This window comes from Amaranthus tricolor, chromosome 10 (genome assembly GCF_026212465.1).
Source record: "Amaranthus tricolor cultivar Red isolate AtriRed21 chromosome 10, ASM2621246v1, whole genome shotgun sequence".
Classification (NCBI taxonomy): domain Eukaryota; kingdom Viridiplantae; phylum Streptophyta; class Magnoliopsida; order Caryophyllales; family Amaranthaceae; genus Amaranthus; species Amaranthus tricolor.
In genome coordinates this window covers 16466391-16491075 of record NC_080056.1, presented here as the reverse complement: position 1 = coordinate 16491075, position 24685 = coordinate 16466391, and the positions used below count along the sequence as shown (strand labels likewise).

At 30.0% G+C, this 24685-nt stretch overlaps 1 protein-coding gene across 3 annotated transcripts; it reads right to left on the bottom strand.

Moving 5' to 3' along the window:
• On the bottom strand, positions 1-22986 carry LOC130825813 (transcription factor bHLH128-like). Of its 3 annotated transcripts, none has more exons than XM_057691244.1 (6): positions 22508-22980; positions 13657-14009; positions 9159-9281; positions 9009-9074; positions 4639-4707; positions 1-129 (listed from the first exon to the last, which is right to left on the bottom strand). In XM_057691244.1, exons 1-6 carry the CDS (start codon positions 22836-22838, stop codon positions 64-66), a joined length of 1008 nt encoding a protein of 335 aa, XP_057547227.1. In that variant the 5' UTR covers positions 22839-22980; the 3' UTR covers positions 1-63. The 3 variants fall into 3 exon arrangements, with proteins under 3 accessions (XP_057547227.1, XP_057547228.1, XP_057547229.1); XM_057691245.1 differs by lacking the exon at positions 1-129 and adding an exon at positions 914-1210 and having other exon boundaries at positions 22508-22986; XM_057691246.1 differs by lacking the exon at positions 1-129 and adding an exon at positions 6757-6790.
• Between the last annotated feature and the right edge of the window lie 1699 nt (positions 22987-24685).

Sequence of the window (24685 nt, the reverse complement as noted above, 5' to 3'; positions counted from 1 at the left end):
TTTGGTTCTTGTTTTGGTTTGTTTTCTTGACTGGGCTCATTGAGGCCTTGCTCCCTTGAGTCTCTAGAGTTGAGTGAGCAACGTATGCATTAAAAGTACTTGATTTGTGCTCGGTTTGATGAGTTTTACCTGAAATGCAGTAAAACAATAAAACGCCAAATCAAGCATAAAATCCTAAAATAAAACAAGTATAGTTGTATCAAATCCCAAAATAATCGAACAAAACAGTGGGATAAAATTCGAATAAAAAGAGCATAATTGTTGTAACTTTATAATTGATGGCTATAAGGTGATAATTTATGTACATAAGAACATAATTGTTGAACACAAAGATTTACATGGAATATTTAATGTCATCTCTATAACTGACCCAATATTATAACCCTGTTAAAGCCCAGTCCACTTTTATACTAATATAGCCTATTTTCAGCCCAATTTATTTTCTACCCAACCCCCCATAACCCTAAAAAAATGGGCTGGATAAGGTTTAAAAATGGGACTCTACCCCTTGAACACCACTGATAGTGTGTAACCTTCTTGAGAGCCAAATAATAATAAAAAAAAAATTGAGTTTAGATATCATATAGGTTGGAGAGAAACTCAAAGGAGCTGTAGAACCTTTTTAAGTATTGAACTCATTAAATATTTGTTTTGTCCCTATTTATTTATGTCAATCCCGCTAAATTGTTTATTAGTTTCCTAAACACCAAGATAAAAACCTTAAAAATAGTGTTAAGTGTTAGCTCAGGATACCTAAAAAATCTTATCATGACTTTTAAAACACATTTCACAAAATTCACTATACTCTATTCAACCCCTTTTCTAGAGTATAGTTAGTTAGAATTCTGAGAGCAATCCTTTTAGCTTGGGCTTTTACAAATATAATAATTAATAAATAAATAAAGAGAGGATCTTATTATTCAACAATGTGCATAAATATTGGCTTTCAAAATTAAAGATTACATAACAGGAGAAATAAATTTATTTGTAGTTGTGACAATGTCCTCAAAAATATATCGCTGACAAATGATTAATCCCTAATAATTAATTGAGGGAGTAAAAATGACTAGTTTATGTACAGAGAAAATTATATCGCTGACTAAGGCCATGCCACAAGCTGCTGAAAATTGTTCCAGAAATTCAATAGTCAAGAACTATGCGTCTTTGCCTTGCATCCGCACGTGCAATGATCAAGTTCATTGTTCAATTTCTGAAACACAATTGCAAAAACAATTTGTTTGAGAATTTATATGCGTAGAAAGTTCTTGGGATGGGCGAAATAATAATGCTTTTAAATATTAAATTATAAATAATGTTTCTTATTCACATTGCACCAAAAGTAGAAACCTTTCAACTTTTAATGAATCTGTACGCAAGGAAGAGACAACTTAACGAACTAAAACATCTTGGTAGTCCAAAGAAAAGAATGTAATTTTGCTCCAACTTATAAAGGCCATGCGGACTTGATGTCATCTCTATGGTAACTTTAATGCAATAGTTGGATGGAGGATTTAAATGGAAGGATGTAAGGAAGCCAAAGAGAATACTGAGGATACTTCGTCTAATTAGATTGGATGGACAAGGACAACTGTATTATTGTATTCATAAAAGGCACACCTAAAAGCTACTACTACGAGATTATTAGATACTCTAAATTAGAGGTTACATTAAGAAGATAATTCTTAGCTGTTGAAACTTTGGGGTTCGATCCTACTGGGGATAGGTATAGTTGAGGGTTTCTTGACTGCGTGCATCTGTCTTTATTCTCTTCTTAGGGGAACGGGTATGATTTGTCCGTATCTTTTAGGAAAAAGAAAAACTCTATCCGATACCTTGTGCGGGATACTAGGAGTATCCTTTTATTAAGAAGATAATTCTTCATAAATGCTCATGAATAACTCTTATCATGTAGACTATTTTTTTCATGTGATAAAAGAGGTTGAGAAACATTTTGGTTTATAATAATTGATAGCTGATTAGATTGGATTTTCCAACTAGTTTATTTTATCAATTGGTTTGACGAGCTAATTTTAGACCTGCTATTAGAAACAACTTGTTTAAAAATGTTGAACCTTATACTACAAACAATTAGAAACAAGTAGAAATGGTTGATATATGATAGTTTATAGTTGATAGTTGATTTTGAACCCGATGCTAAAAATAACTTGTTTTAAAATTTGGCAAATGGTTGATAGTTGATGGCTAATTTTGAACTCCATAGAAACAATTGAAAAAACTTGTTCAAAAACAACTTATTCATAACAATAGCCAATTTTCTTTTTAAAAAATAGCGATGTGCTAGGGTCGTAGCCAAGCCCTGGCCATCTTTGGTGCGCTTGCCAGGCTGTTGCCATATTTCTGTGGTCACCAAGCTCTAGCCGTTCCATCACTCGTCAATCCATCACCAGGTTCAAACATTGTCTATAGTAAGAGCTTGTTTTCCTATTCATAACTTGATTTCTAATTTTCATCTCTTAATTTTTATTTCTCATCCCGCATTTTGGATTTGTTATCAGTTGTACTTTTTTTGGATTCTTTAAGAATTTTTGTTATTTTGGATTTTTTTTTCAAAATCAATTCATTTTTAATAATAATGAAAAAATAGAAGACATTTTTTTATTTAAATTTGTATTATCTATCATTTAATATAAATATAATAAATTTTATTAAATAAAATATTTAAAATTAAAAAGATAATAAAAGTTAATGAAATATAATATTTTATAATACATTAATAAATATATTCACAATAAATAATTATATTTATTATACAAAAAAATAAGAATAACAAAAAAAAATTTTAAAAAAAAAATTAATAATAATAATAATAATAATAATAATAATAATAATAATAATAATAATAATAATATTTTTATAAAAATATGTAATTGTAATGTTCATGATAAATAATATAAATATTTAATATAAAAATAAGAAAATTACCTAGAATAATCCAACAATTACCTATTGCTTAACCATAAATAATCTCAACTTTAGAGGGTATTTGCTTAAAGTAAACTTAAGTAGCCCATTAAACTGATATAGTAAGATTTTTTTTAGGAAAAAGATAAATTAAAATAAAAATATCGAAAAAAATATTAAAAAATGTTTCAAAATTTCTAATTATTTTTATCATTCAAAAATTTTTTCTGTAAATTTTTAAAATTTTTCTAACTTTACATTAACTTTTAATTAACTTTTTTGATTAATTATCTATTATAGCAAGTCAATATATTACCTAAGTTTACTTTAGACGAATACCCTCTAAACTTGGGATTATTCATGGGTAATCAATAGGTGAGATTATTATAGGAAAATCATAAAAAAGTGAGATTATTCTTGGTAATTTTCCCTAAAAATCATAAATAAAATAACAATTTAAATGTATGCATTGTATTCAAAAAGATAAAAATATTTTTTAAATATATTTAAAAAATGGGGACAGCCAGGAGTCATCTCTAATTTTTTTAAGATTTTTTTTCAATTTTTGGAATCCGATGGAAGTGGGCAACGAGAAAGGCAATTGCCCGAATCGTCGCTCTTTTTGACAACGCGCTAAAGTTAGATTTTTATAACGTCCACTTTAGCATGTGAGAAAAGATTGTCGCCCGCCCGTTGTACGGTATTTAGCATGTTGTTACCAAAGATAACTTTAGTGAGATCCTAATTTTACATGTTCAATATAAGTTATCTAAATTTCCGCTATTCACATCTAATAAATTCTACTTAAAACACATAATATGATTTTCCCTCGTTGTCATTAATGCTACAAAAATCATATTAGAAAATATTTATATATATATATATGAATATATATACTTACACCTATCATGGACTTTTCAATAATAACTACAAGTTCAAAAAATAAGTTACTTTAAAGTAATTCTAACTTTAATGAAAAATTATAAATTTGTTTAGTGGTTAAGAATTTTCCCTTTTTACTCTAAACAGGAATTTGATATCACAACTTACTGGAATAATTATGATAGCCTACCCCGACTCCTAATCAAAAATCATTCATTTGAAAAAAACTTTAGTAAGAAGGATCTTCACATCATAATTAAGTAAAAGGATGTTTTGAATACGAATGACTTGTACTCTCTTCATTTTTTTGTTTTTTCAAGTAAAATATTAAAGTAGAAAAATGGATTGAACAGGGGAAGGAGTAACTGGAATTACTATGAGAAAACCAATAATAATTAACATATATTTTTTCAATTATTTCAAGTATTTAATTCTGAAATTAATACAATAATCACGTGGCAATTATTATTAAGAAAAGTTTATCACTTACAATAACCTTTCATCTATCCGCTGTGTATATATATAATTTTAACTTTAGATTATTTTTCTAATAATTTAACCTTGAATTATTCATAGCGAATTAAGCGTAAAAGTTAGGTGGGATTATACTTGACGGATATATGGGTGAAAGATTGAATTATTAATGTCAAATATTCATTATTATTATTATTATTATTATTATTATTATTATTATTATAAATCAAGAGTTTTACATTAGCTTCAAATATGTAGTCCTTGATCGAGCTATAATGTTGATTTCTCTTTAGGATATACTTTAAGCGATTTTTCTGAGAAATAATTGAAAGCTAAAAAGTTGAAAAATGAAATATTTACCTCAATTTGAGTTTGAAGACCCTTGATGTGTTGAACAGCTAAGTCTAACATGTCCGAATAGCTCGTTTGCTACGATTAATTGCCAAAAAAATAAAGAATTCATTACATTTCTAAATATATGTATGAGTACTGATTATATAACTTACTAAAATGATAATGTCGTGAGAATTTATCAACAAATTATACCTCAATCAGTATAATTATTGTTTAATACTATATTATTCCCTCCGCCTCACTCAATTTGCATCATTTGTCTTTTTGGTTAGTCTTAAAAATTTGCGTTATTTCTATTTTTGGATATTGGCCGACTATTTGCTTTTATTCTCATCCATACATTTTAATTATCTTTTAATTTCATCCACACAATGCATTCTCTATTTTCATTTATTACAAATATCAAAATTTTCTTTTAAAAAAACTCACTTTTTATTTGATTCAATTTTAATGAGACAGATGAAGTAATTTTTATCATCACATAAGTCATAAGACATATGACAAGGGCTTGATTATCAATTTCTTTAATCTTAATAGAAAATTTTGGAAAATGTTTTTTGTTAATGATTTTTGCGAATTATAACAATAATATTTTTTTTATAATTTTTGCAAATTACAATCACCAATATCCATTCAAATATAGTTATAAAATTTTGATAAAATGACCTACTAATGACCATTTACTAGCATAAATAACCTTAATTTGGCTTTTAATTATTTCATTAAATTAACCAAAAAAAGCTCCTACCACCCTCTACATTATCCCCAACCTCCCAACACTATTTACCCCACCCTCCCACCCACCCTATCCCCTTCCATTTACAGCTCCTACCTCCCTTGGGAATTTTGTCACATAAATTGTTGAGATTTGTATAAGTTTAGGTACTTGACAAATTATGTTTACATTCTATTTTTCCTATCAATCATGCTACCTCTTAAAAAGATTGAATAATTTCAGTAGCACTTCTTGAGAGTTCTGTCACATGAATTGTTGAGATTTGCAAAATTTTGGTTACTTGGCCAGTTATTTTTACACCCTATAATTTTCTATCAATTAAATAAAAACTATTATACAATTAAGTAAAAGGATTGAAAAATTACCACATGACACCCTCCCAAAGAGTAGCCACTTAAAATAATCAAATTGGTTAATTGCTATATATGATCAACTAAATAATGTAAAATTAATTTTATTATATCATTTATTATTATATTTTATAATATTTTTACAATTGATTATTTGTATATTTACCTTATTATAAACTTACAAAACAAGACTTAAAAGATAAGAGATTGTTTGTATATAACTATATATATCCAATATAAAACTTAAAAGCTAAGACATTAAAATTTTTTTAAATATTAGTCAGACAGAGGTAAATTATTAGTTGTATTTTAAATTAATATTTGTTTACTTTTGATTATCTATTTTTTTTTGTGTTTTTCATAGTGTATTATAAAGTACTTCAGGTGCAAGGAAATTAGTCTCAATTATATATTTTGTGTGAATCAAGAAAAGAGAGAAAAAATAGTAAAAAAAAAAAAAAATACTCCTTTCATCTCACTTATACAGCATTATTTTCGATCCCACGTACTCATTATTTCTAATTTTGGACAATAATCCATCATTTTTTTTTATCTCATCCACACATATTAAGTCTTTTTTTAATATGTTTCACACAAGTTATTTTCTCTTTGTCAAATATCCATATTAAAAAAGAACTAATCTCCTTGCCACTAATTTAAAGGGATTGAGTAATATACTTCAAAGTGAAGTCATAAAAATATGACTATTATTAAATAGTTATGTTGATTATAAAAATGTAACGTGTAAATTTCAACTTGAAAGAGATAATATATAATTATATCATTGTTTAAAATCATAATACTTCTATGTCTTAATACTAATAACTGTGCATCGTACGAATTTCTATACTAGTTATTATCTATTAAAAAGATAGAAAATTTCCAAGTGGCACTATTAAGAAATCTGCCATATTATTGAGATTTGTTAAAATTTTGATTATTTGACAAGTTATTTTTACACCCCATCATTTCTACCAATTAAAATAAACAAAAATAAATAATCAAACATCTAATTAGATATGTTCAAATCATACATACCGTAAAAATCTTAGAAGTTTCCAAGTGTCATCATCTAAGAAGACATGACAAATAAAAAAATACCATTGAATGAGAAATGACTACATGACATATTGATTAATTTTTGTTTATTAATAGTACGACTAAAAATGGTGAATGAATAAATTAAAACTATTAACAATAATTAAGAAAATAGATATGTCATTGTTGATCAATCTCAGGCTCTTTGTTTGTTTTGTAGCGTGCACATCCTACTCACTTGTTCGGTTTCGTGGCCGGTGTGCCGTGGTCGGTGTGGATGAGTGTGTTGGAGTGGTGGGGTAATCGGGGTTTTCACTAGGGGGTTTTTTGAATGTTATTTCTAGGTGGTAGGGGTTGCTGCTTCAAAAATATTTTGTTGGGTTATGGAATACTATTTTGTTCTGTGTTGTTTGAGGTTTTTGGTTTGAGACGGAATAAGGTAAAATTTGAGTAGGTGATTCCCTCTCGTGATCGTTTGGTTTTGATGTTAAAGGTACGGTATAGTGTTTGCGAGAGCTGTGGGGTGGCAATATTTTCTCTAGTCATGATGTTTTGTATAATTTGAGTGAGATGATTGTTTCTGCTTGATTGTGTTTGGCTGTTGGTGCTACTATAGTGGGGTAGGTTTTCTTGGGGTTTTTTTTTGAGGTTTTGGCCTTGCATGTCTTGGTTGCTTGTGGTTCTGTGTTGCGTTATGTGGTTTTGCATGGTGTTGGGGTGTGATATGTTTGTTTTTCTGCTTGGTATCTTCTTGTGTGTTTTGCTGGTTTGTGTTAGTTGTATAGGTTTGTTGGTGGCTGTTGGGATCTTCTGTTGTTGCTGTGTGTAATGGTTGTCGCCTGTTGCGGTGCTAGGTTGCTGGCTGGGTGGTCCTGCTGCTGGCTCGTGGGTGCTGCTGGACAGTGTATGGGGATGCCTTGTTGATGTTGCTGGCTGGGTTGGTCTGCTGGTATGGGTTAGCAGCCACTGCTCGCTGGTGGCTGTGCTGCCTGTTGGTGATGCTAGTGGTTATTTTTGCTGGTGTTGGTTGCGAGTCTGTGTGGTATCATGGAGGCTGCTTGGTGTTTTGGGTTTTGATTATGTTTAAGGTGTTGGGGGCCACCGTGGGTGGAGTTTTGGGGGTGTGTTTTTGGGTGTTTTTGTGGGCTTTGCTTTGGTTTTCTTAGCCTTGTATTTTGTTTATTTGGTGTTTGTTGGATCTTATGTTTTTTAACATAGTCTACTCCTATGTTGTTTGGGTGGCCTGTCTTAGTTTGGGGTATGGTTCAATGACTTTTTTCTTTCCCGTGTTTTTTATACCACTGGGGTGTGCTTCTTTTAATTCAATGTTTTGTTTTGCTATTTTTGTTATATATTAGACTTTTCAAAAAAAAAAATAATCTAGAAAAGTTTTTTACTTGATCATTTGTATTAGTATTGCAAAAAAATCAAAAGATTATATGTATATATAATATATAAATAGTAAATTAAATAATCAAAATAACAACTTGAATTAATATAAGGAAATCAATCATCAACTCAAAAATTATGAAAATCAATCACAAATTAATTAATTTTTATTCGAATTCATGATTGATTTGAAATAATAATTAGGGAAGTTGAGATACGTATTTTATTTTCAAAAGTTAATTAATAGTTTAAAATTAAAAATATGAACTACGCCTAAGATATTGACTAACTTAATGTTAATAAATAGATAATTAAAATAATAATTTTGATATCTAAATTATTAGTCGATATGCTTTAATAAAACTAACTTATTTGTGTATTACACATGCACTTAAATAAAAAATAGTGATTGAAAAAAAAAAATTTGCATATTGATTAGATATATAAACTCATATTGTTAAAAGCTTTTAATATAAGTATTAAGAAAGAAATGATTTAGACATTACTATATTTCTTAAATATGTTGATATAACATGTTCGTCATTTATAATGTGATACATCAAAGATTAGTATAATTTTCAACTTTTCAATTAAATTTATATAAACCAAAAGATTAATATGTCAGTACATTGTACGGGCACATATACTTGTTAAACAATATTAAGTCAAGATTAAGAGACAAAGTTACATGTGAACCCATGTATATCAATTTAATTCTTATACTTAAAATTCTAAAACATTTTTATATGGAGGCACGATCAAGTTCACAAAACGGAATTGGAAACAATACAATTTCTGATGGAGTTTTTTGGGCTTACGGTAGTACAAATAAATGAGTTCAAAAAGGGAAGTCGAAATATTACCTTATCCATATTGGGAACAAGATCTTGCAGCTTCTTTAATTTGCCACTTATTCTTGTTCTTCTTTCCTGAAGATATTGTTACAGTTACAGGAGTATTACAATTTGATTGGGAAGGAATTAAGAAATGCATGCAAAACAGAGAATACTAACTCTTTCCGCAATGCTTCTAGGATGAGTTGCACATCCACGCTTAGCTCGAATCTTACAAGGGACTGAATCTTGAGGGACTTGCATTAACTTTTCAATTGTTGACATCTCTAGTGCCATTGCATACTGCATATGTTATACAACTATGAGATAAAACAACATTCAAATAATTTAATGTAGTATTTGGGAATAAATATTTCATTTTAAATTATGAATTTTAATTATAAAAATACAAATGAAGAATTTGAGAATGACAAGATTTAGGTAGTCATTCTCAAATGCTCAACTCTAACTACTTTAAAAACAATAGTGAAATTTGATCCAAATTCAAATTAGAAAATTTTTAATTTGCCAAATAAAAAATTTGAGCCAATTTCAAATTTCCAAATGAAATCATTATTCCTAAACATGGCATAACTTCATTTAATTTCAGTTTTGATTTAAATTGTTGTATTATTGAGCTTACTTACGAATATATAATCTTTTTCTTGTAAAGATTGCGGTATTTGACATTTAAAGTTCATATAAAGCATAGAACCTAGCTCTAGTTTCACACTTGTTCTGTTTAACGACATTGTCCACTGTGCTCATTTTGAGGAGCCAATTTTGTTAAGAAAATTGAATGCCTATTATATTTAGAAAAAATTAAAAAATCCCAACTTAAGGTGATTTTATTATAAAAATTCTAATTTTGGATTAATATTTTAAAATTCGAATTTCATGGCAATTTGATTTTAAAGTATTTAGTGACCTTTTTCCGGTTAAACAAATTAAATTTGAGTTTTTTAATTCACAAACTTTGAAAAAAGGGAAAACCCTCAAAAACCCACCCCATTTCACATCCATTAGCTGCCCAACATTGAATCGCCTCCCCTTAACTGCCGAAACCACCAAAGATCGACCACTTGGCCGGTTTCCCCCTACAACGTCCATCGCCCTGACACAAAGAGCAACCTAGCCCCAACATTGTGTTGTTTGAACCCCCTCCTTCCTCCATCGATCGGAATTCCGTTCACCACAACCACTAAGATCCACCATACTTGAACCCAAGGACCCTAAAACCACCACCTCTTACGTCGATTTTTCCATCTCCACTGTACCGCCATGAGACGGTGACCAACCCCCCTCCACTCCTGCGCTGCTCGAGCCCCCAAACCCTAAATCCCATTTATCTCTCTTATACGACCTTCATGAGACAAAACCACCGTCTGAGAAGAGGGGGGAAGAGTTGGTAAGGTGGAGGTAGTGGAAGCAGTGGGGAGGTGGTTAGGTGGATGATGGTGGTGGCACTAGGATTAGTTACGGAAAGGGGACTAGAAGTAGGAGTCTTTCGTTTTTTTATGTGGTTTGAGTTTTTTATGTTATTTTTAAAACTTGTGAGCTATCAGGATTATAACAAGTATCATGTTTAACCTCTTATACCGGTCATCAACTGGTCGAGTGCTTTAAAATAAAATACTCTTTAAAACTTAGATTTTTAAATATTAATCCAAAGTTGGAATTTATAATATGAAATCACTCAAAAGTTGAAATTTTTGAAAGTAATTTTCGCTTATATTGATATATGCAATTATTCACTTATAATAATGTGTATAAACATTTTTTCTACACACTAATTAACATGACATAGTTTATAGTGAAATATTGGAATTACATCTTCATTTGGAGATGAAAGTTCCATAATTCACATTTTAGAGAAGATTTTATCTATATCTAGAAATTAAAGTAATTTTAGTTGGGGCATTTTAGAAAAATATGACCAAAATTTTTTTCAATGATTATTAATATAAATACATAAAATTATTATAAAGTAGCTTATTATAAATATGAGGTACTCGAGTATGTAATGTGGCAGGGCTATAGGGTGGGCGAGTTGATATAGCACGGGTAGGATCTCATTTCCATCACCTTTATGTTATTTATGGTGAGAAAGATTCTTCATACCCATATTCATTCACTACCCACCAAATTTGTAACCATAAACACCCACTAGACCATGTGCCTTGCAAAACACTTAACAATTTACCAACGTGTCATCTCAATCACAAGGGTGGAAAGAGAAGCTTTGAACCATGAGACAAATACATAATTCTTTCACAAGATTTGTATGAGATCATCTCGTTATGAGATGGACCCAAATAATAAGCTAATTTTTCTAATTAATCACTTTAAGATTGTAAGTAGGGGTGATCAAAATTGGATATTCGGTCAATCCGAATCCAAAAATCCGGATACCCGGTTTTTCAAATACATAGAATTATGATCCGGTCCAATCCAAAAAAATCGAATATTCGAACTTTTGATACCGGTTTAATCTGGATCGAAAATCGAATATTGGCTTTTTAGTTTTTACATTTTTTGGCTTTTTTTTTTAAAAAACACATTTTGTTAATCATACATATCTAAATAGACTTCACTTTATTTCTTTATTCAAGCTTAATTTTTAAAGTATGAAAAAAAAATCATTTTGGTAATATGATTGGATTTTCAAAAGTCTAAATTAATTAACAATATATTATTTATGCAACTTAGTAGTAGTTGAGAATTGTAAACATTAGAATATTCAACAACCAAAACACAAAGTTTATAAGAAAATATGTGTATAAAATTAAATAAAAAAGAAAATCGGATATCTGATTTTGTAAATATGTCGATTTGAATCCGAATCTGGTATTCTATTTAAAAACTGGATATTCGAGTATCCGAGTTAGTCGGTATTTAAAAGTCAGATAAATTATCTGGTTTTTAAAATTGGATACATGATACTTCAGATCGGATGCTTTTGCAGACCTCTAATTGTAAATGATCATTTAAGAGTTCATTGTAATGCTATAATTGGTTAATTTAAGATTGTAAGTAATCACTTTACGGTTATAATTATTTACTTTGAGAATGTAAATGTACATTGAGCTAACCCAATAAAAATTATTTCATTGTGAGACTGTTTTATTTAAAAATTTGTATAACTTTCTTATATTTTCCGATTATAATTCTTTGGTTTGACAAGGGATCTATAATTAAAAATTAGCGTGGGAAAATTCTTCATCTCTAAACAATTATTTTCTTCAGAATTATGAGGAAACCAACCTTTCTTTTCGCTTCCATTAACCTCCATCTCAAAATTTCTTTTTTAGTATTTTATAATTTTAGGAAATTCCACGTGATAACCCTGAGGTTTGGGTTTTCCACATGGTAACCAAAGCTTTTTAAAAATCCATGCGGTAACCTGAAGGTTTGCCAAAATGTTCCACCGTGACCTTTTTGCACCATAAACGTTAACAAACGTTAAAGTCGAAGCATGAAGGTTGTTGTACCCCTTTTTATTCGACTATCCATTACAAATTTCATCAGCTTTCAACATTATCCCGCGAATCATAAATCCTAATTCTACCTTCTTTCATCCAAATTACATTTTTCCCCCAAATTCAAACTCTACTTTGTTCAATTCTTCATCCACTATAAAATTAAGATTCCATTGTGCTTAAAATGAATTTTTTTTCGAAATACTTCTTCATATTCGCTTGGAAGCAACAATGAAGTACTTTGGATTAAAGCAAAGAAATGTAATCACCACAAAGATTGGCTAAGATTAGAGTTCAGATTCAGAAGCAAACCTCAGTCGTATATACTACAAATGTAAGTTTTGTAATTTTTTTTAAATGGGCTGGAGATAAGAAGTTGATTAGGGTTAGTTGAGAGTTAGAGTAACTTGTAATGATGTTTTTTAAGTTAGTACTAGTGTTTTGCCTTTTCTTTTGTTTGTCATTTCTAAAAAAATAAGGTTATATGGTTGTTAAGTAAACGCTAATATGGTTATATGTAGGCATTTTGTATTGTATAAAATAAGGAAGTTGATGTTTCTTATGTACTCCTATCTGTTAAATAATGAAAATTAGCTACTTTTACAATGGATTTGTTATAGAGAGATTTAATATTAGGGAATTTGAAGTCAATTTTATGGATTTAGGGTTAGGGTTTAATAGAATTGGAGGAATTATTAAGATGAGAAAGAGCGAGTTTTTTGGGGAAATAAGATTTGTTCAAATGCAATCAATACAGTGGAACACTTAACGTTTGCTAATGTTTTTGGTGCAAAAAGGTCAAGGAGGAACATTTTAGCAAATCTCAGGGTTAACGTGTGGATTTTTTAAAAGTTTTAATTACCACGTGAAAAACCCAAAACCTCAGGGTTACCACGTAGAATTTCCCTATAATTTTCCACCTTACTAATTAATAAAGAAATAAGAGCAATCATTTATACTTTTTAATAAAGAAAAAATTACATTAGCCGACATCAAATAAAAAGTTTATGATAGTTTATATTTTTATAATATTATTGATTAGATGAGTTATTTAACCTACATATAAGGCGTTTTTTGATGAAACCGTCTCGTACAACAGTTTAGGTGTAAAATAATCATGATTGATTATTTATGTCTTAACATTTATCATTGAAATTATCTGTGTATAAAGAAAATAGTTAAGGAGAAAAACAAGTTACCTGGGGATCAAGGGCACTCAAACCGTTAAGCATGTCATCGTTGATAGCTTTTCCTCGTTTGTTTGATGAATTGGAGATGATGAAGTTATTATCGTTACTTTCATCCCATGTACTTAACGAAAACCCTGATGTGGCGGGGACACCGAAGGAGGAACGAGAATTTTGTGAATTAGCTGATCTCTTACGATTACTATTCTCAATGCCTTGAAGAACACAATCACTCACCTCTGATATTTGAGACAAAGAATGATGATCTTTCCTTGTGAAACTCAATTGAGGACCCAACCTTGACATCATGTTTGAAGTTCCTTGCTCATTGTAGTTCGCCTCATATCCTTTTGCACCCGAATAGCCTGCCACAAAAGGGAAGCCAAGATTAACACATTTGAGAGAAATAGCTCCAATGGCATATATTTAAACTTTACACTATGCTTAGATAACAATCTTAGAGAGAAAAGAAACGAAGGAAAGAGAACAGGGAAGGAAGGCAAGAGAAATGAAAGAAAATTAATTATTGTTAATTAGGAGGGAACAAATGGAAAAGGAAGGAAATTTTCTCTACATCTTTTAGCTTTGGAGAGATTAAGATCTTAAGAAAAATTATTAATCTAATCTAAATCCCTCCCTCTGAATCTCTTCCCTCTCATTTGTTTTGAAAATAAGGGATCCTTCATCTTTCCAAATTTATCTACTTTCTTTTCCTATATTTTTTTCCATCCGAACATGTCTTACACTATGTGTAAATAGAGGGTAATAAATGAAAAAAGGGAAGGAATTTGAAAGGATAGATAATCTTTTGTTTGGATAAAATAAGGGAGGGGAAGGATATGGAAGAAAGAGGTTAGGAGAGAAAATATAAACAAATTTTGTTAAGAATATAATATCTCCTAAAGTGAAAAGATTCAGAGAGAAGACATTTACTTTTCTTCCTTTTTCCTTTGCTTCCTTTCAAAAAAAACAAGGTGCACTCTCCCTTTTTATCCCTCCCTTTCTTTTTTCACGTTCCCTTCCTTTCATAACAAAGAAGGTGCAATCTCCCTTTTCACCGTGCCCCTTCCTTTCTCTTCCTTCTCTTCCCCTTTCATTTCTTTCTTTTCTCTCCTAATTTGCTATTCGAACATAGTGTAAGTGAACTTAAACCGGGAACTTCAAACGAATATTGCCAAATTTCAAATACTCATAAAAGGAATTTATAAATTGACCCCAAACTCAAATATTTTGTGCCACCACAGAAGCAAAGATTGTTGAATAAATTTATAATTGATAGATTATATAATATAATTTGATGTTGTAATAATAGTTATTACAATCTCGATTCTGATATGCGATTCTACGATCTAAAAGTAGGCGACCGATCCGGATCATTGGTAGATCTTAATGTTGGTAAAATCGTACGATCCTAATTAACACATGAATTTAGATAGTAAGATCATAACATGATTCTACGATCCTACGATCGAACGATCTAATCCTATAAGGGTAGTTTCAATCGTAGAATATTTTTATATAATTCAGATTTCACTTACATATGATTATATATATTTGAAATAATTATCAATACTATCACAAAATATAGGTTTTTCTTAATTGACAGTTTGAAAATAATTATTAAAAGTATAATTAAACTTAATAGATGAAATCAAATATAAATTTTATTTACTCCTTAAAACTTTTAAAATGGACAAATATAATTGATAATCAATAATCTTAAACACATCAATGCATATTTATAGGATCACACGATCCTACGATTTCGAACCTACCCAATCAACAATTCTAGGTAGAATCCCGATCCTAACAACATTGGTTGTAATCATCAACTTAAGCTTAAGTAGATGTTAAATCCATGGTTGATTATTAATTCTTTTAGAAATTTATTCTTTTACATCATATTTGGATAATAATGTTTGAGAGAAAAAAAAAAGGGAAGGGGAAGGGAGAACGAAAGACAAATAAAAGGAAAATAACTCTTCTTTGCTTAGGAGGGAAATAAAGGAAGAAGAAAAAAGATGGGAGTTTTCTCTTTAAATTATTCTAATTTTAAAAATATTGAAACTTTAACAAATTAAAGTTATTTATTAATTCCATCTAATTTCATTCCCTCTCATTTTGTTATCTAAGAAAGGAATTTTTTGTTTCTCCAAATCTCTATCATTTGTTTCCCTCCGTTCTCTTCCAACAAAACACACCCTTAATATTATTATGTGATGATCGTATAACCTTTATGCTAGATATAGGATTTGATCATTCGAGTTACTTATGCTAACATTTGTGACAAAATATATTTGTATAGTATTTTGGTTTAAGATATCAATTTATTCGTTGCAAAATACTTGTAATATTAGACTTTTCACACAATCTAATACAGTAAGTCAATCCTTAATCTCTATCCTTTCTTGTATTCTTTTTATTGATTGATTAAAATCAAATTTTACCCCATCTACTCTATAAACATTATGATTTATTCTTCTTTCTTGAATTGTCTTATAAGTTACAATTCTTTAATTCTTATCTCTTGGGAGGTCCTATATATAAGTTGCTTATTCTCATTATTTGATCATTTGTACACATAAATTCATTTATATTGATCTTCTCTTATCCACAAATCACAACCATTATATTTGAAATTAAAGCCTCAAAGAGGTTCACCAATGAACTACAAATGAAAAATATAATGGAAAGATGAATAAAAGTATTTATGAGATATCTTGAATACCTCCCCCTCAAATGTAGCTTATTATGTTGAATTCAACAATTGCAAGTATATAAACCTCTTTTTATCATGAAAACAATCATCTCAAAATCACATATACTAAAGCAAAGTAAGAAAACTCCCAAGTTTCTACCAATGCAATAACCCTCTCAACAATATGTGTCTTTGTGGTGATTTTGTTCTATGAATGATGTATCCTATTTATAGAGTGGAGAACATCATTCTAGAACCACACTTTTATTCACCATTAAACACAATTACGTCACACAATTAATATACCAATTCAGTATGACAATAAATAAGCAATAAACAAGACAATAAACTCAGAAATTATAACCCATTCAATGCCCTAAAACTGATTCAAGAAATTACCATTGAGCTGCTGACACACGACTCGTTTGAGCCCACCCATTTCTCGTTCGAGTGTTTCAATTCTTGAGCTACTGACTTGCTGCACCATAGGCTGCTCAAAGGATCCTTTGAGTTGCTCGAACGAGCAGTAGCTCCAAACCCCCATTGTTTTACTTCACGCCTTGCCTTGATCAAGCACATCACTTCCCATGCCATGACTCGGTTAAGCCAGGGTTTTTCACTTTATTGGAACCTCAAATGTTCCATATGAAATACCTCATGTATCGTTCCAAACCTTAAACCATCGTAATATGACATATCTTTATCGACCCTCTCCAAAGTACAAGACAAAGCATAGTCGATTATATGTTTAAGCTAACGTCATCAATAAGATAATTAACACTTGCTTTAACAATCTCCCCCTCAAGTCCCATATTCTTTTCATCCTCAAATGTAACTTTCTTTGACTCAGACACACCATCATCACTTTTGTGGCCTAGGCTACCATAACTAACTTGTAACTCATACAAGTTCCTCTTACTCCAAATTTCCTTCATGAGCACCATGCTCCCTCTAATGACCTTCAAAACCCCTCTATTTGCTTTGAAAGTGTATCCCTTACTCCTAAGTCTACCCAATGATAACTTAGGCACAAACCTTACATCACCAAGTCTTCTTTTGACACCTCCATGTGTCTCAATTTCAACCTCTCTAATACCATCTACTTTCACCTTTTCATCATTTGGTAAATTACCAAGGCCATTATCACCATAACTAAGCTTAGAAAATTTTTCTTTCTCACAACAAATGTGAAATGAGCAACCGGAGTCTATTATCCATCCCTTGCTATGAACACATTTCCCCATCAACTAATAACACCTTTGCTATACTCATTCTCATTTCTCCCACCATCCCTTAAGCTTTTCATCCTCAGAAAGTCCTTTAAACTCTTTGCACACCATTTGTATGCGCCCCCTTCTTCTAACGATAATAACACTCTTTGTCAAGAAGGTCATCCCTTTCATGAGACTTTCCCCTTCTTTGATATCCCCTTTTCCCTGGTTCTCCGCCTATTAGAATGCTCACTAAACAAGTCATCCCCAACACTCTTCTTTTCTTCCCTGTCTCTTCTCACCATGAACATATCATTCTCTCTCAACGCCGCCAATGCTTGATCACGAGTAATATAGTCCCTACTTATGAACAATGTTTGAACTATGTTTCTATAGTCCTTAGGAAGTGAAGCCAAAAGGTGTAAAGCTTGTTTCTTATCCATCAATTTCTCATCCGCATTCAACGATTCGCACACCAACTTGTTAAATGTGTTAATGTGGTATTCCCTTGTTCTATCCTCATCCTTCATGATTTGATACAACTCCCATCTCAAGCAAAGTTTATTGGTTAGGAATTTGAAAGCATACACCATTTATAATTTTTCCAAAAACTCACCGGAATCGATCTCATTCAAGTAGTGATACTTGATTTCGGGTGCAATGGCAAGTCGGATTGTGCTTACCTCCTTTCTCATTTGTGTCCATTTTGCTTTTTTACATCATTTGGGCTCTCCTTCAAACGCGCATCATCGATGCCTTGTTACATCAAATAATCCTCCACGAAATTTTTTCGCATTAAACAATTGCATACAAAATTTCCTTCACTCATTGTGTTGTTCTTCTTCTTTTAACCTCACTTTCTCACACTAAATAGCCCAAGACGCAAGCTAGCTCTGATACCAATTCAAATGAAATCCTCAAAAAGGTTCAACAATGAAAAACAAATGAAAAATATAATGCAAACATAAACATAAGTGTTTATGAGATATCTTGGATACCTCCCCCTCAAATATAGTTTATTATATTGAATTCAACAATTACAAGAATAATAAACCTCTCCTTATTTTCAGAATAATCCTCTCAAGATCACAAATACTAAAGCAAATTAAAAACACTCTCAAGTTTCTAACAATGCAATAACCCTCTCAACAATATGTATTTTTGTGGTGATTTTGTTCTATGAATAATGTAACCTATTTATAGAATGGAGTGCATCATTCTGGAACCACACATTCATTCACAATTAAACATAATTACATCCCACAATCAACATACCAATTAAGTATGACAATAAACAAGCAATAAACAAGAGAATAAACTCAAAAATTAGAACCCATTCAATGCCCCAAAACTGATCCAAGAATGATCATTGAGCTGTTGACCCACCGCTCGTTTGAGCCTAGCCATTTCTCGTTCGAGTGGTTCAATTCTCGAGCTACTGACTTGCTGCACCACAGGCTGCTCGAACGAGCAACATCTAGACCCCCACTGTTTTGCTTCACGCCTTGCCTTGATCGAGCGTATTACTTCCCATGCCTTGACTCGTTCAAGGCATGGTTCCTAACTTTATTAGAACCTCTAATGTTCTTTGTTAAACACCTCATCTATCATTCCCAACAATACATCTTTATCGACCCTCTCCAAAATACAAGATAAAGCATGTTCGATTATATGTTTAAAGTTAACGTCATCAATAAGATTATTTGCACTTGGTTGAATACTATTCAACTTGGTCATACTGATTTGTGCTTCAATCTATTCTTAAATAAGTGCATATCTAGGAGTGAACGTGTGTTCATCTTTAGGAAAGATGAGTAGTGTTTACACTCAAGAAATTCTTCATATACTTATGATCGGTTAGAGACCTATCGTCTCGTACACTAATATTCAAATTATATTTTTTGATCACATTTTTCTCATTTCTTGACACAGTCATTATCTTTTGATGTTTATCCATTTTCAAAGTGTAGTCCAACATTTATATAGAAGTCTACCAAACAAGAAAATAAATCACGTAACCAAGAAATTAATTAATATAGCAATCCGTTAATCTTTTCCCTTAAGTGTTGGTTCAACATCTCCAATTGTATTAATATATTTTAAATATTACCTAACTCATAACATTACTTGTATCTATTTCTTGCTAGCTTAATTTATTCCACGTTAGACTTATCACATGAGCTATGATACTTATATTTTCATACTTTGCATCCCACTCCTTGAATATCATATGGCGTTCATGATTATATCACTATTTACTCAACCATTTCCCCAAATTATTGTTTAATTGCTTGATCGCTTTCACTAGAAAGCTGATTATGTCTATTACTAACTCAAACCATTTTTTCTCCAATTTAGTTGTTCAACTGCTCAATCTCCCATTCTTAATCGTAGTAGTGATTATCTCATGACTAACTCAACCAACTGTCTCTAATTTGTGAGTTAAATCGCAAAATTTCACTCCCTTGACGGTGGTAGTGTAATTAAATATTCCAAAATCACCATTGATACTAACTCCACACTCTCTTTATTATAATCTCCTACCTTTGCTTTACGTAAAATCATTTTTTTTACTGAAACCCTCAAATCGCCAATCCACATGTACATGTTAACAACAGAAAATAAAAACCCTACGTTGTATTTTTCGTTAGAAACTCAACTTTAATTGTTTTGTCATCATAAAATCTTTTAACACTCCAATATACCCTCTAATCTATAAACTTTTGGTTGAATTGGTTTCTTGACATGGTATTAGAGTCAATGCGGGTTTGAATCTCATTCAAGTCTTATTTCAAGTGGAATATTTAGCACCTTGTATGCGGAGGACATGTGTTGCGTCCACACTGCTAGCCTAAAGGGAACTCGATGAGAAGGTATTATAAAGTTTAAGACATATACAAGTGCTACTATCGTCAGTTTTAAATTGTTGATTGAGTTAATTTATTAACACTTTTAACATTTTGTATCACTCAATTAAGAAACGACCAAGTATCCTTCTCAAAAAATAAATAACCTATATAGTCATAATCATATCAAATATATAACATAATGTGGAGACATCGAGTGTTTTTATTCATATGTTATCAGAAGTATAACTAATAGAAAATCAATGGTGTTACGGTCATAAATAGGCTGTTGGTTGAGATTGTTTCTTTGACATGAAATCAGAAATCAATGTGATAAATGTGATCATGATTTCTTTGAGATTGTGATAAAGTTAGATGTTGCATCCTAAATTCTAGCATAAAAAATTCTTAGATGACATGATTGAATAATTTATACATTGTGAGGCTCGAACATGCAATTTAATTAATTTTTAATTGAGTTGAATCATTCACACTATTCAGTATCTTCAAATTGGATTATATATATTAAAACATCTAATAGGTTAAGTAGTTACGTTGCGATTTTCATCTTCATGAACTTATCATTTTAGTTGTCCCCTTAGTTCTTATATAGCCTTGAAAAGCTTAAAGAAGAGATATATAATTCATAGCCAAATGCTAACGAATTAATACTAATAATAATATATATACAAGATTAAATTGGAAAACAAAACAAAAGATAAAAAATAATATAATATAGTGTTTAACACGTTGTTTAGTGTAAGTTTCAAAGTTTATTATATATTAGGTAATACAAATATTACTTATAGAATTAAAAGTTTCCTATTTAAAATTAATTTTATTTTTTATAATGAATACTCATGAAATGTCCGTAGTGAGATCCTTCATTAGAAAAATAGGATTAAAAATAAAGTTTGTGACATACTCTCTCCTATTCAGGATATGTGTTCTATTTCCTTTTATGGTCAAGTCACCTTAATTGTCCTATTTTTATTTTTAGTATTGGTTTTTGACTTTTATGCCCTTAGTAGCTTTATCCTATTTTTAATTATACCCTACATTACCCATAGTAATTTTTCTCCCTTACATTAAAAAGCCATAATACCACTCTCTTTCCTACCCTTAGGGTCCCACTTTTGACTCTCCTTAAGATCCGTGAAAAGTCAAATAGAACTCCTAAGGTGAATAGGAGAGAGTAGTAAATAAATATAAGCAATCTGCACGTGGTATATTAGTTTGTTACTTGTGGATATATCAGTTTCCTAACTTTAATTGTTCTAACACAAACTCTATACAATACAACAACAAAAAAAATTAAAATAATCTGTATTTCCTATTTAATACGAAGTATAAATTTCGTTGCATGGGAAGAATTTAGCTGCAAGTTAGCACCATTAAGCTGTAATGAATATTAAAGGCACGAGTAAAAATCAAAATTATTTAAGATTACATGCAATTTTTTAAATTATGATATTCGCGGCCTTATGCGAGCGAATATGTTAAACATACTCTGAACCTCCTCTATTCTTATATTGAAGACCTAAAATATGCTTTAGTTTTTTGGATGTTTGATAAAATAATTTATTAGGTAATTTTAAATTATTTAGATACAAATAGAGAATTAGATACTCAAACTATTATTTAATACAACTATTTGGTAAATTAGCCGATTGCAATAGATTATTGCTATGAAAAAACCACTAATATCTGTAATCAAACAAAATTAAAAATTTTAAAAGTAAAGTTAAAAACGAAGTATAAAAACCAAATTACAAAAGATCATGTAAATAACTATATTTTCTAGTTAAAAGTAGTATAAAAAATAAAAACAAATAAAAACTTTTGAATAATATAAAAATTAAAAGTGCAGCATACAATAATTAAGTATTCCGTTTTAGAGCTAATGAATTAAATTTAAAATCTAAAATTAATCGAGCAACACGTTCTTATAGAATAAACGTTAAAAGACCACCTAAAAGCATCAACCAAAAGTTGAAAAGAAAGATTCAAAATAAAAAATGCACAACTTGAAAAATATTTTTAGCATACACAGTTCAAAATAAAGTAAAATCTCCTTAAAAAATAAAGGAAAGAAAAGAAGTTAGTACCAATATCAGAAGCAAGGTGACTAAGAAAACCAGCAGGAGAACTACTATGTCGAATCAAATTTGACGACGTCGTCTTGGGTGAAGAATCCGTTTCATTATAAGGTGGTTGATGCTTTAAACTCAGCGTATTCCTGGATGACTCGCCACCACTTAAACTCATTCTTGATTGAGTAAACTCGGAAAAGAATTGGTGATGCTGGCCATCTCCAATGACTGAGTCAACTGTATGGGAAAGCAGTGAACTCGGAGCTGAATCGTAGCGCATCAGATTAGGGTTTGTTTGAGTGCTTGATGATGATCGTTGTTGGGATGAAGACGAAGAGGAGTACATTGGAGTTGGTTGGAATAAGAATTACCAAAACTTTAACTGAGGTAAGAGGAAATATAGGGAATAGAGAGAGAAAACTAGGGGCGGATGAGAGAGCAAAGGTGGGAAAAATAAGGTTTGGATTCCTCCAATTATCTACTCACTCTTTTCCTTAAATTGGTTCCCACAAAAGAAATATATATATATATATATATATATATATATATATATATATATATATATATATATATATATATATATATATATATATATATATATATATATATATAATTTTATTTATAAATAATTTTATTGATAAATAATTTTAATGGTGAATAAGTGGAGACTATAAACATAAAAAAATTAAAAGTAAGTTAGTGGAAAATTATGAAGACATGAAATATAAAAATGTTAACGGGGTGTTTGACATAAAAAGATACATGATGACGTTGACAAAAAATTATTATGATGACGTTGTGGGAAGATTATCCAAATTTCTCATAAAAAATATGATAAATTTAACATTTACTTATATTAACAACCTAATTTTGTTTATTAAAAGCACAATATATATTCTAAAATCTTCTATTTATTTTATAAGAAACATTATAATTTTATAATATGTAACAACAATTTTTTTTAAATTTATATTTATATATACTTTCATACTTACTTAGATTAAAGTAATTATGCTTCTCAATTTATTAACTCTTTTTTTCATTTTAATCGTTCTAATAAATATGCTCATTTTTATTTTAAATATAACTCTTAACATTTTACTCGCTATATTATCTTTCTTATTTCTTAATGGCTGAAATAGAGGAGCAATATTGTAAATATAAGTAATAATAGCATTAAGATGTTATTTTATTGAATAGGTTTTTCTAACCTAAGCACTAGATGCATAAGTTTAGACAATAAAATTGATAATTATTTAATATTTTAATTAAAATATTCTTTAAATATTATTATATTTACGTAGCTATTTTATAGACATCTTATATTGAATGCAAAATAAAAATCAAATTATTGTCTAACCCTATGGTAGTTGCATAGGTTAAAAAAATCGTTTTTAAATAACTAGATAATATCTTTTGATGCACGGTGACTGGCATTTTTTCCAAATTTTTTGTCTACAAATAAAACATATTTTAGCAATAGTGAATTGGTATTTTTAAAATTAAAAATTCAATATGGTATTGGTAGCTCAAATAAATATTGATTACATTGTACATTATAGTTTGTTCCACTTGTATTCTTCATATTTCAATATATTATTATTTAAGATTTACTAGTTAGTGTCAGAGATTGTATAATTTGTACAGAAATTTGTGAATAATAGCCTTTATATTTAGGATTTTTGTAAATTACGATTTTGAAATTTATTTTTTTTAAATAACTGTCATCAAGTATCAAAGTCTACACCCTTCAGGTCAAGTGACCGTTGACCAATTCAAATGACTTTTGACCAGCTTAAATGACCGTTGACCATTACTAATCATCTTTGACTTTTGTTGACCATCTCTAATCACCTTTGACTTTTCTAATTACCAATAGTATCATTGTGTTTTAGTACTCTAACGTCGTTTTTACTCATCAGAACGATATTTTTTTTAAATAACGTTTATTTTCGAATAAGTACTTATTTTGACCGGATTTTCGAATAGTTACCCCTTAAAGCGACATTTATTTTTTCAATAATTATCAATGATGGGTAAAAACGGCGTTAAATAACTTTTATAGTATACATGCTGGTAAATAGGCGAATAAGTACTTGTTTCGACCGGATTTCCGAAAGAGTTATCTCATAAGAATATTTGCAACGCCCGTTTTTTGAGGCTATAATACGCAAAAGCCTTAAATTTAAAGGT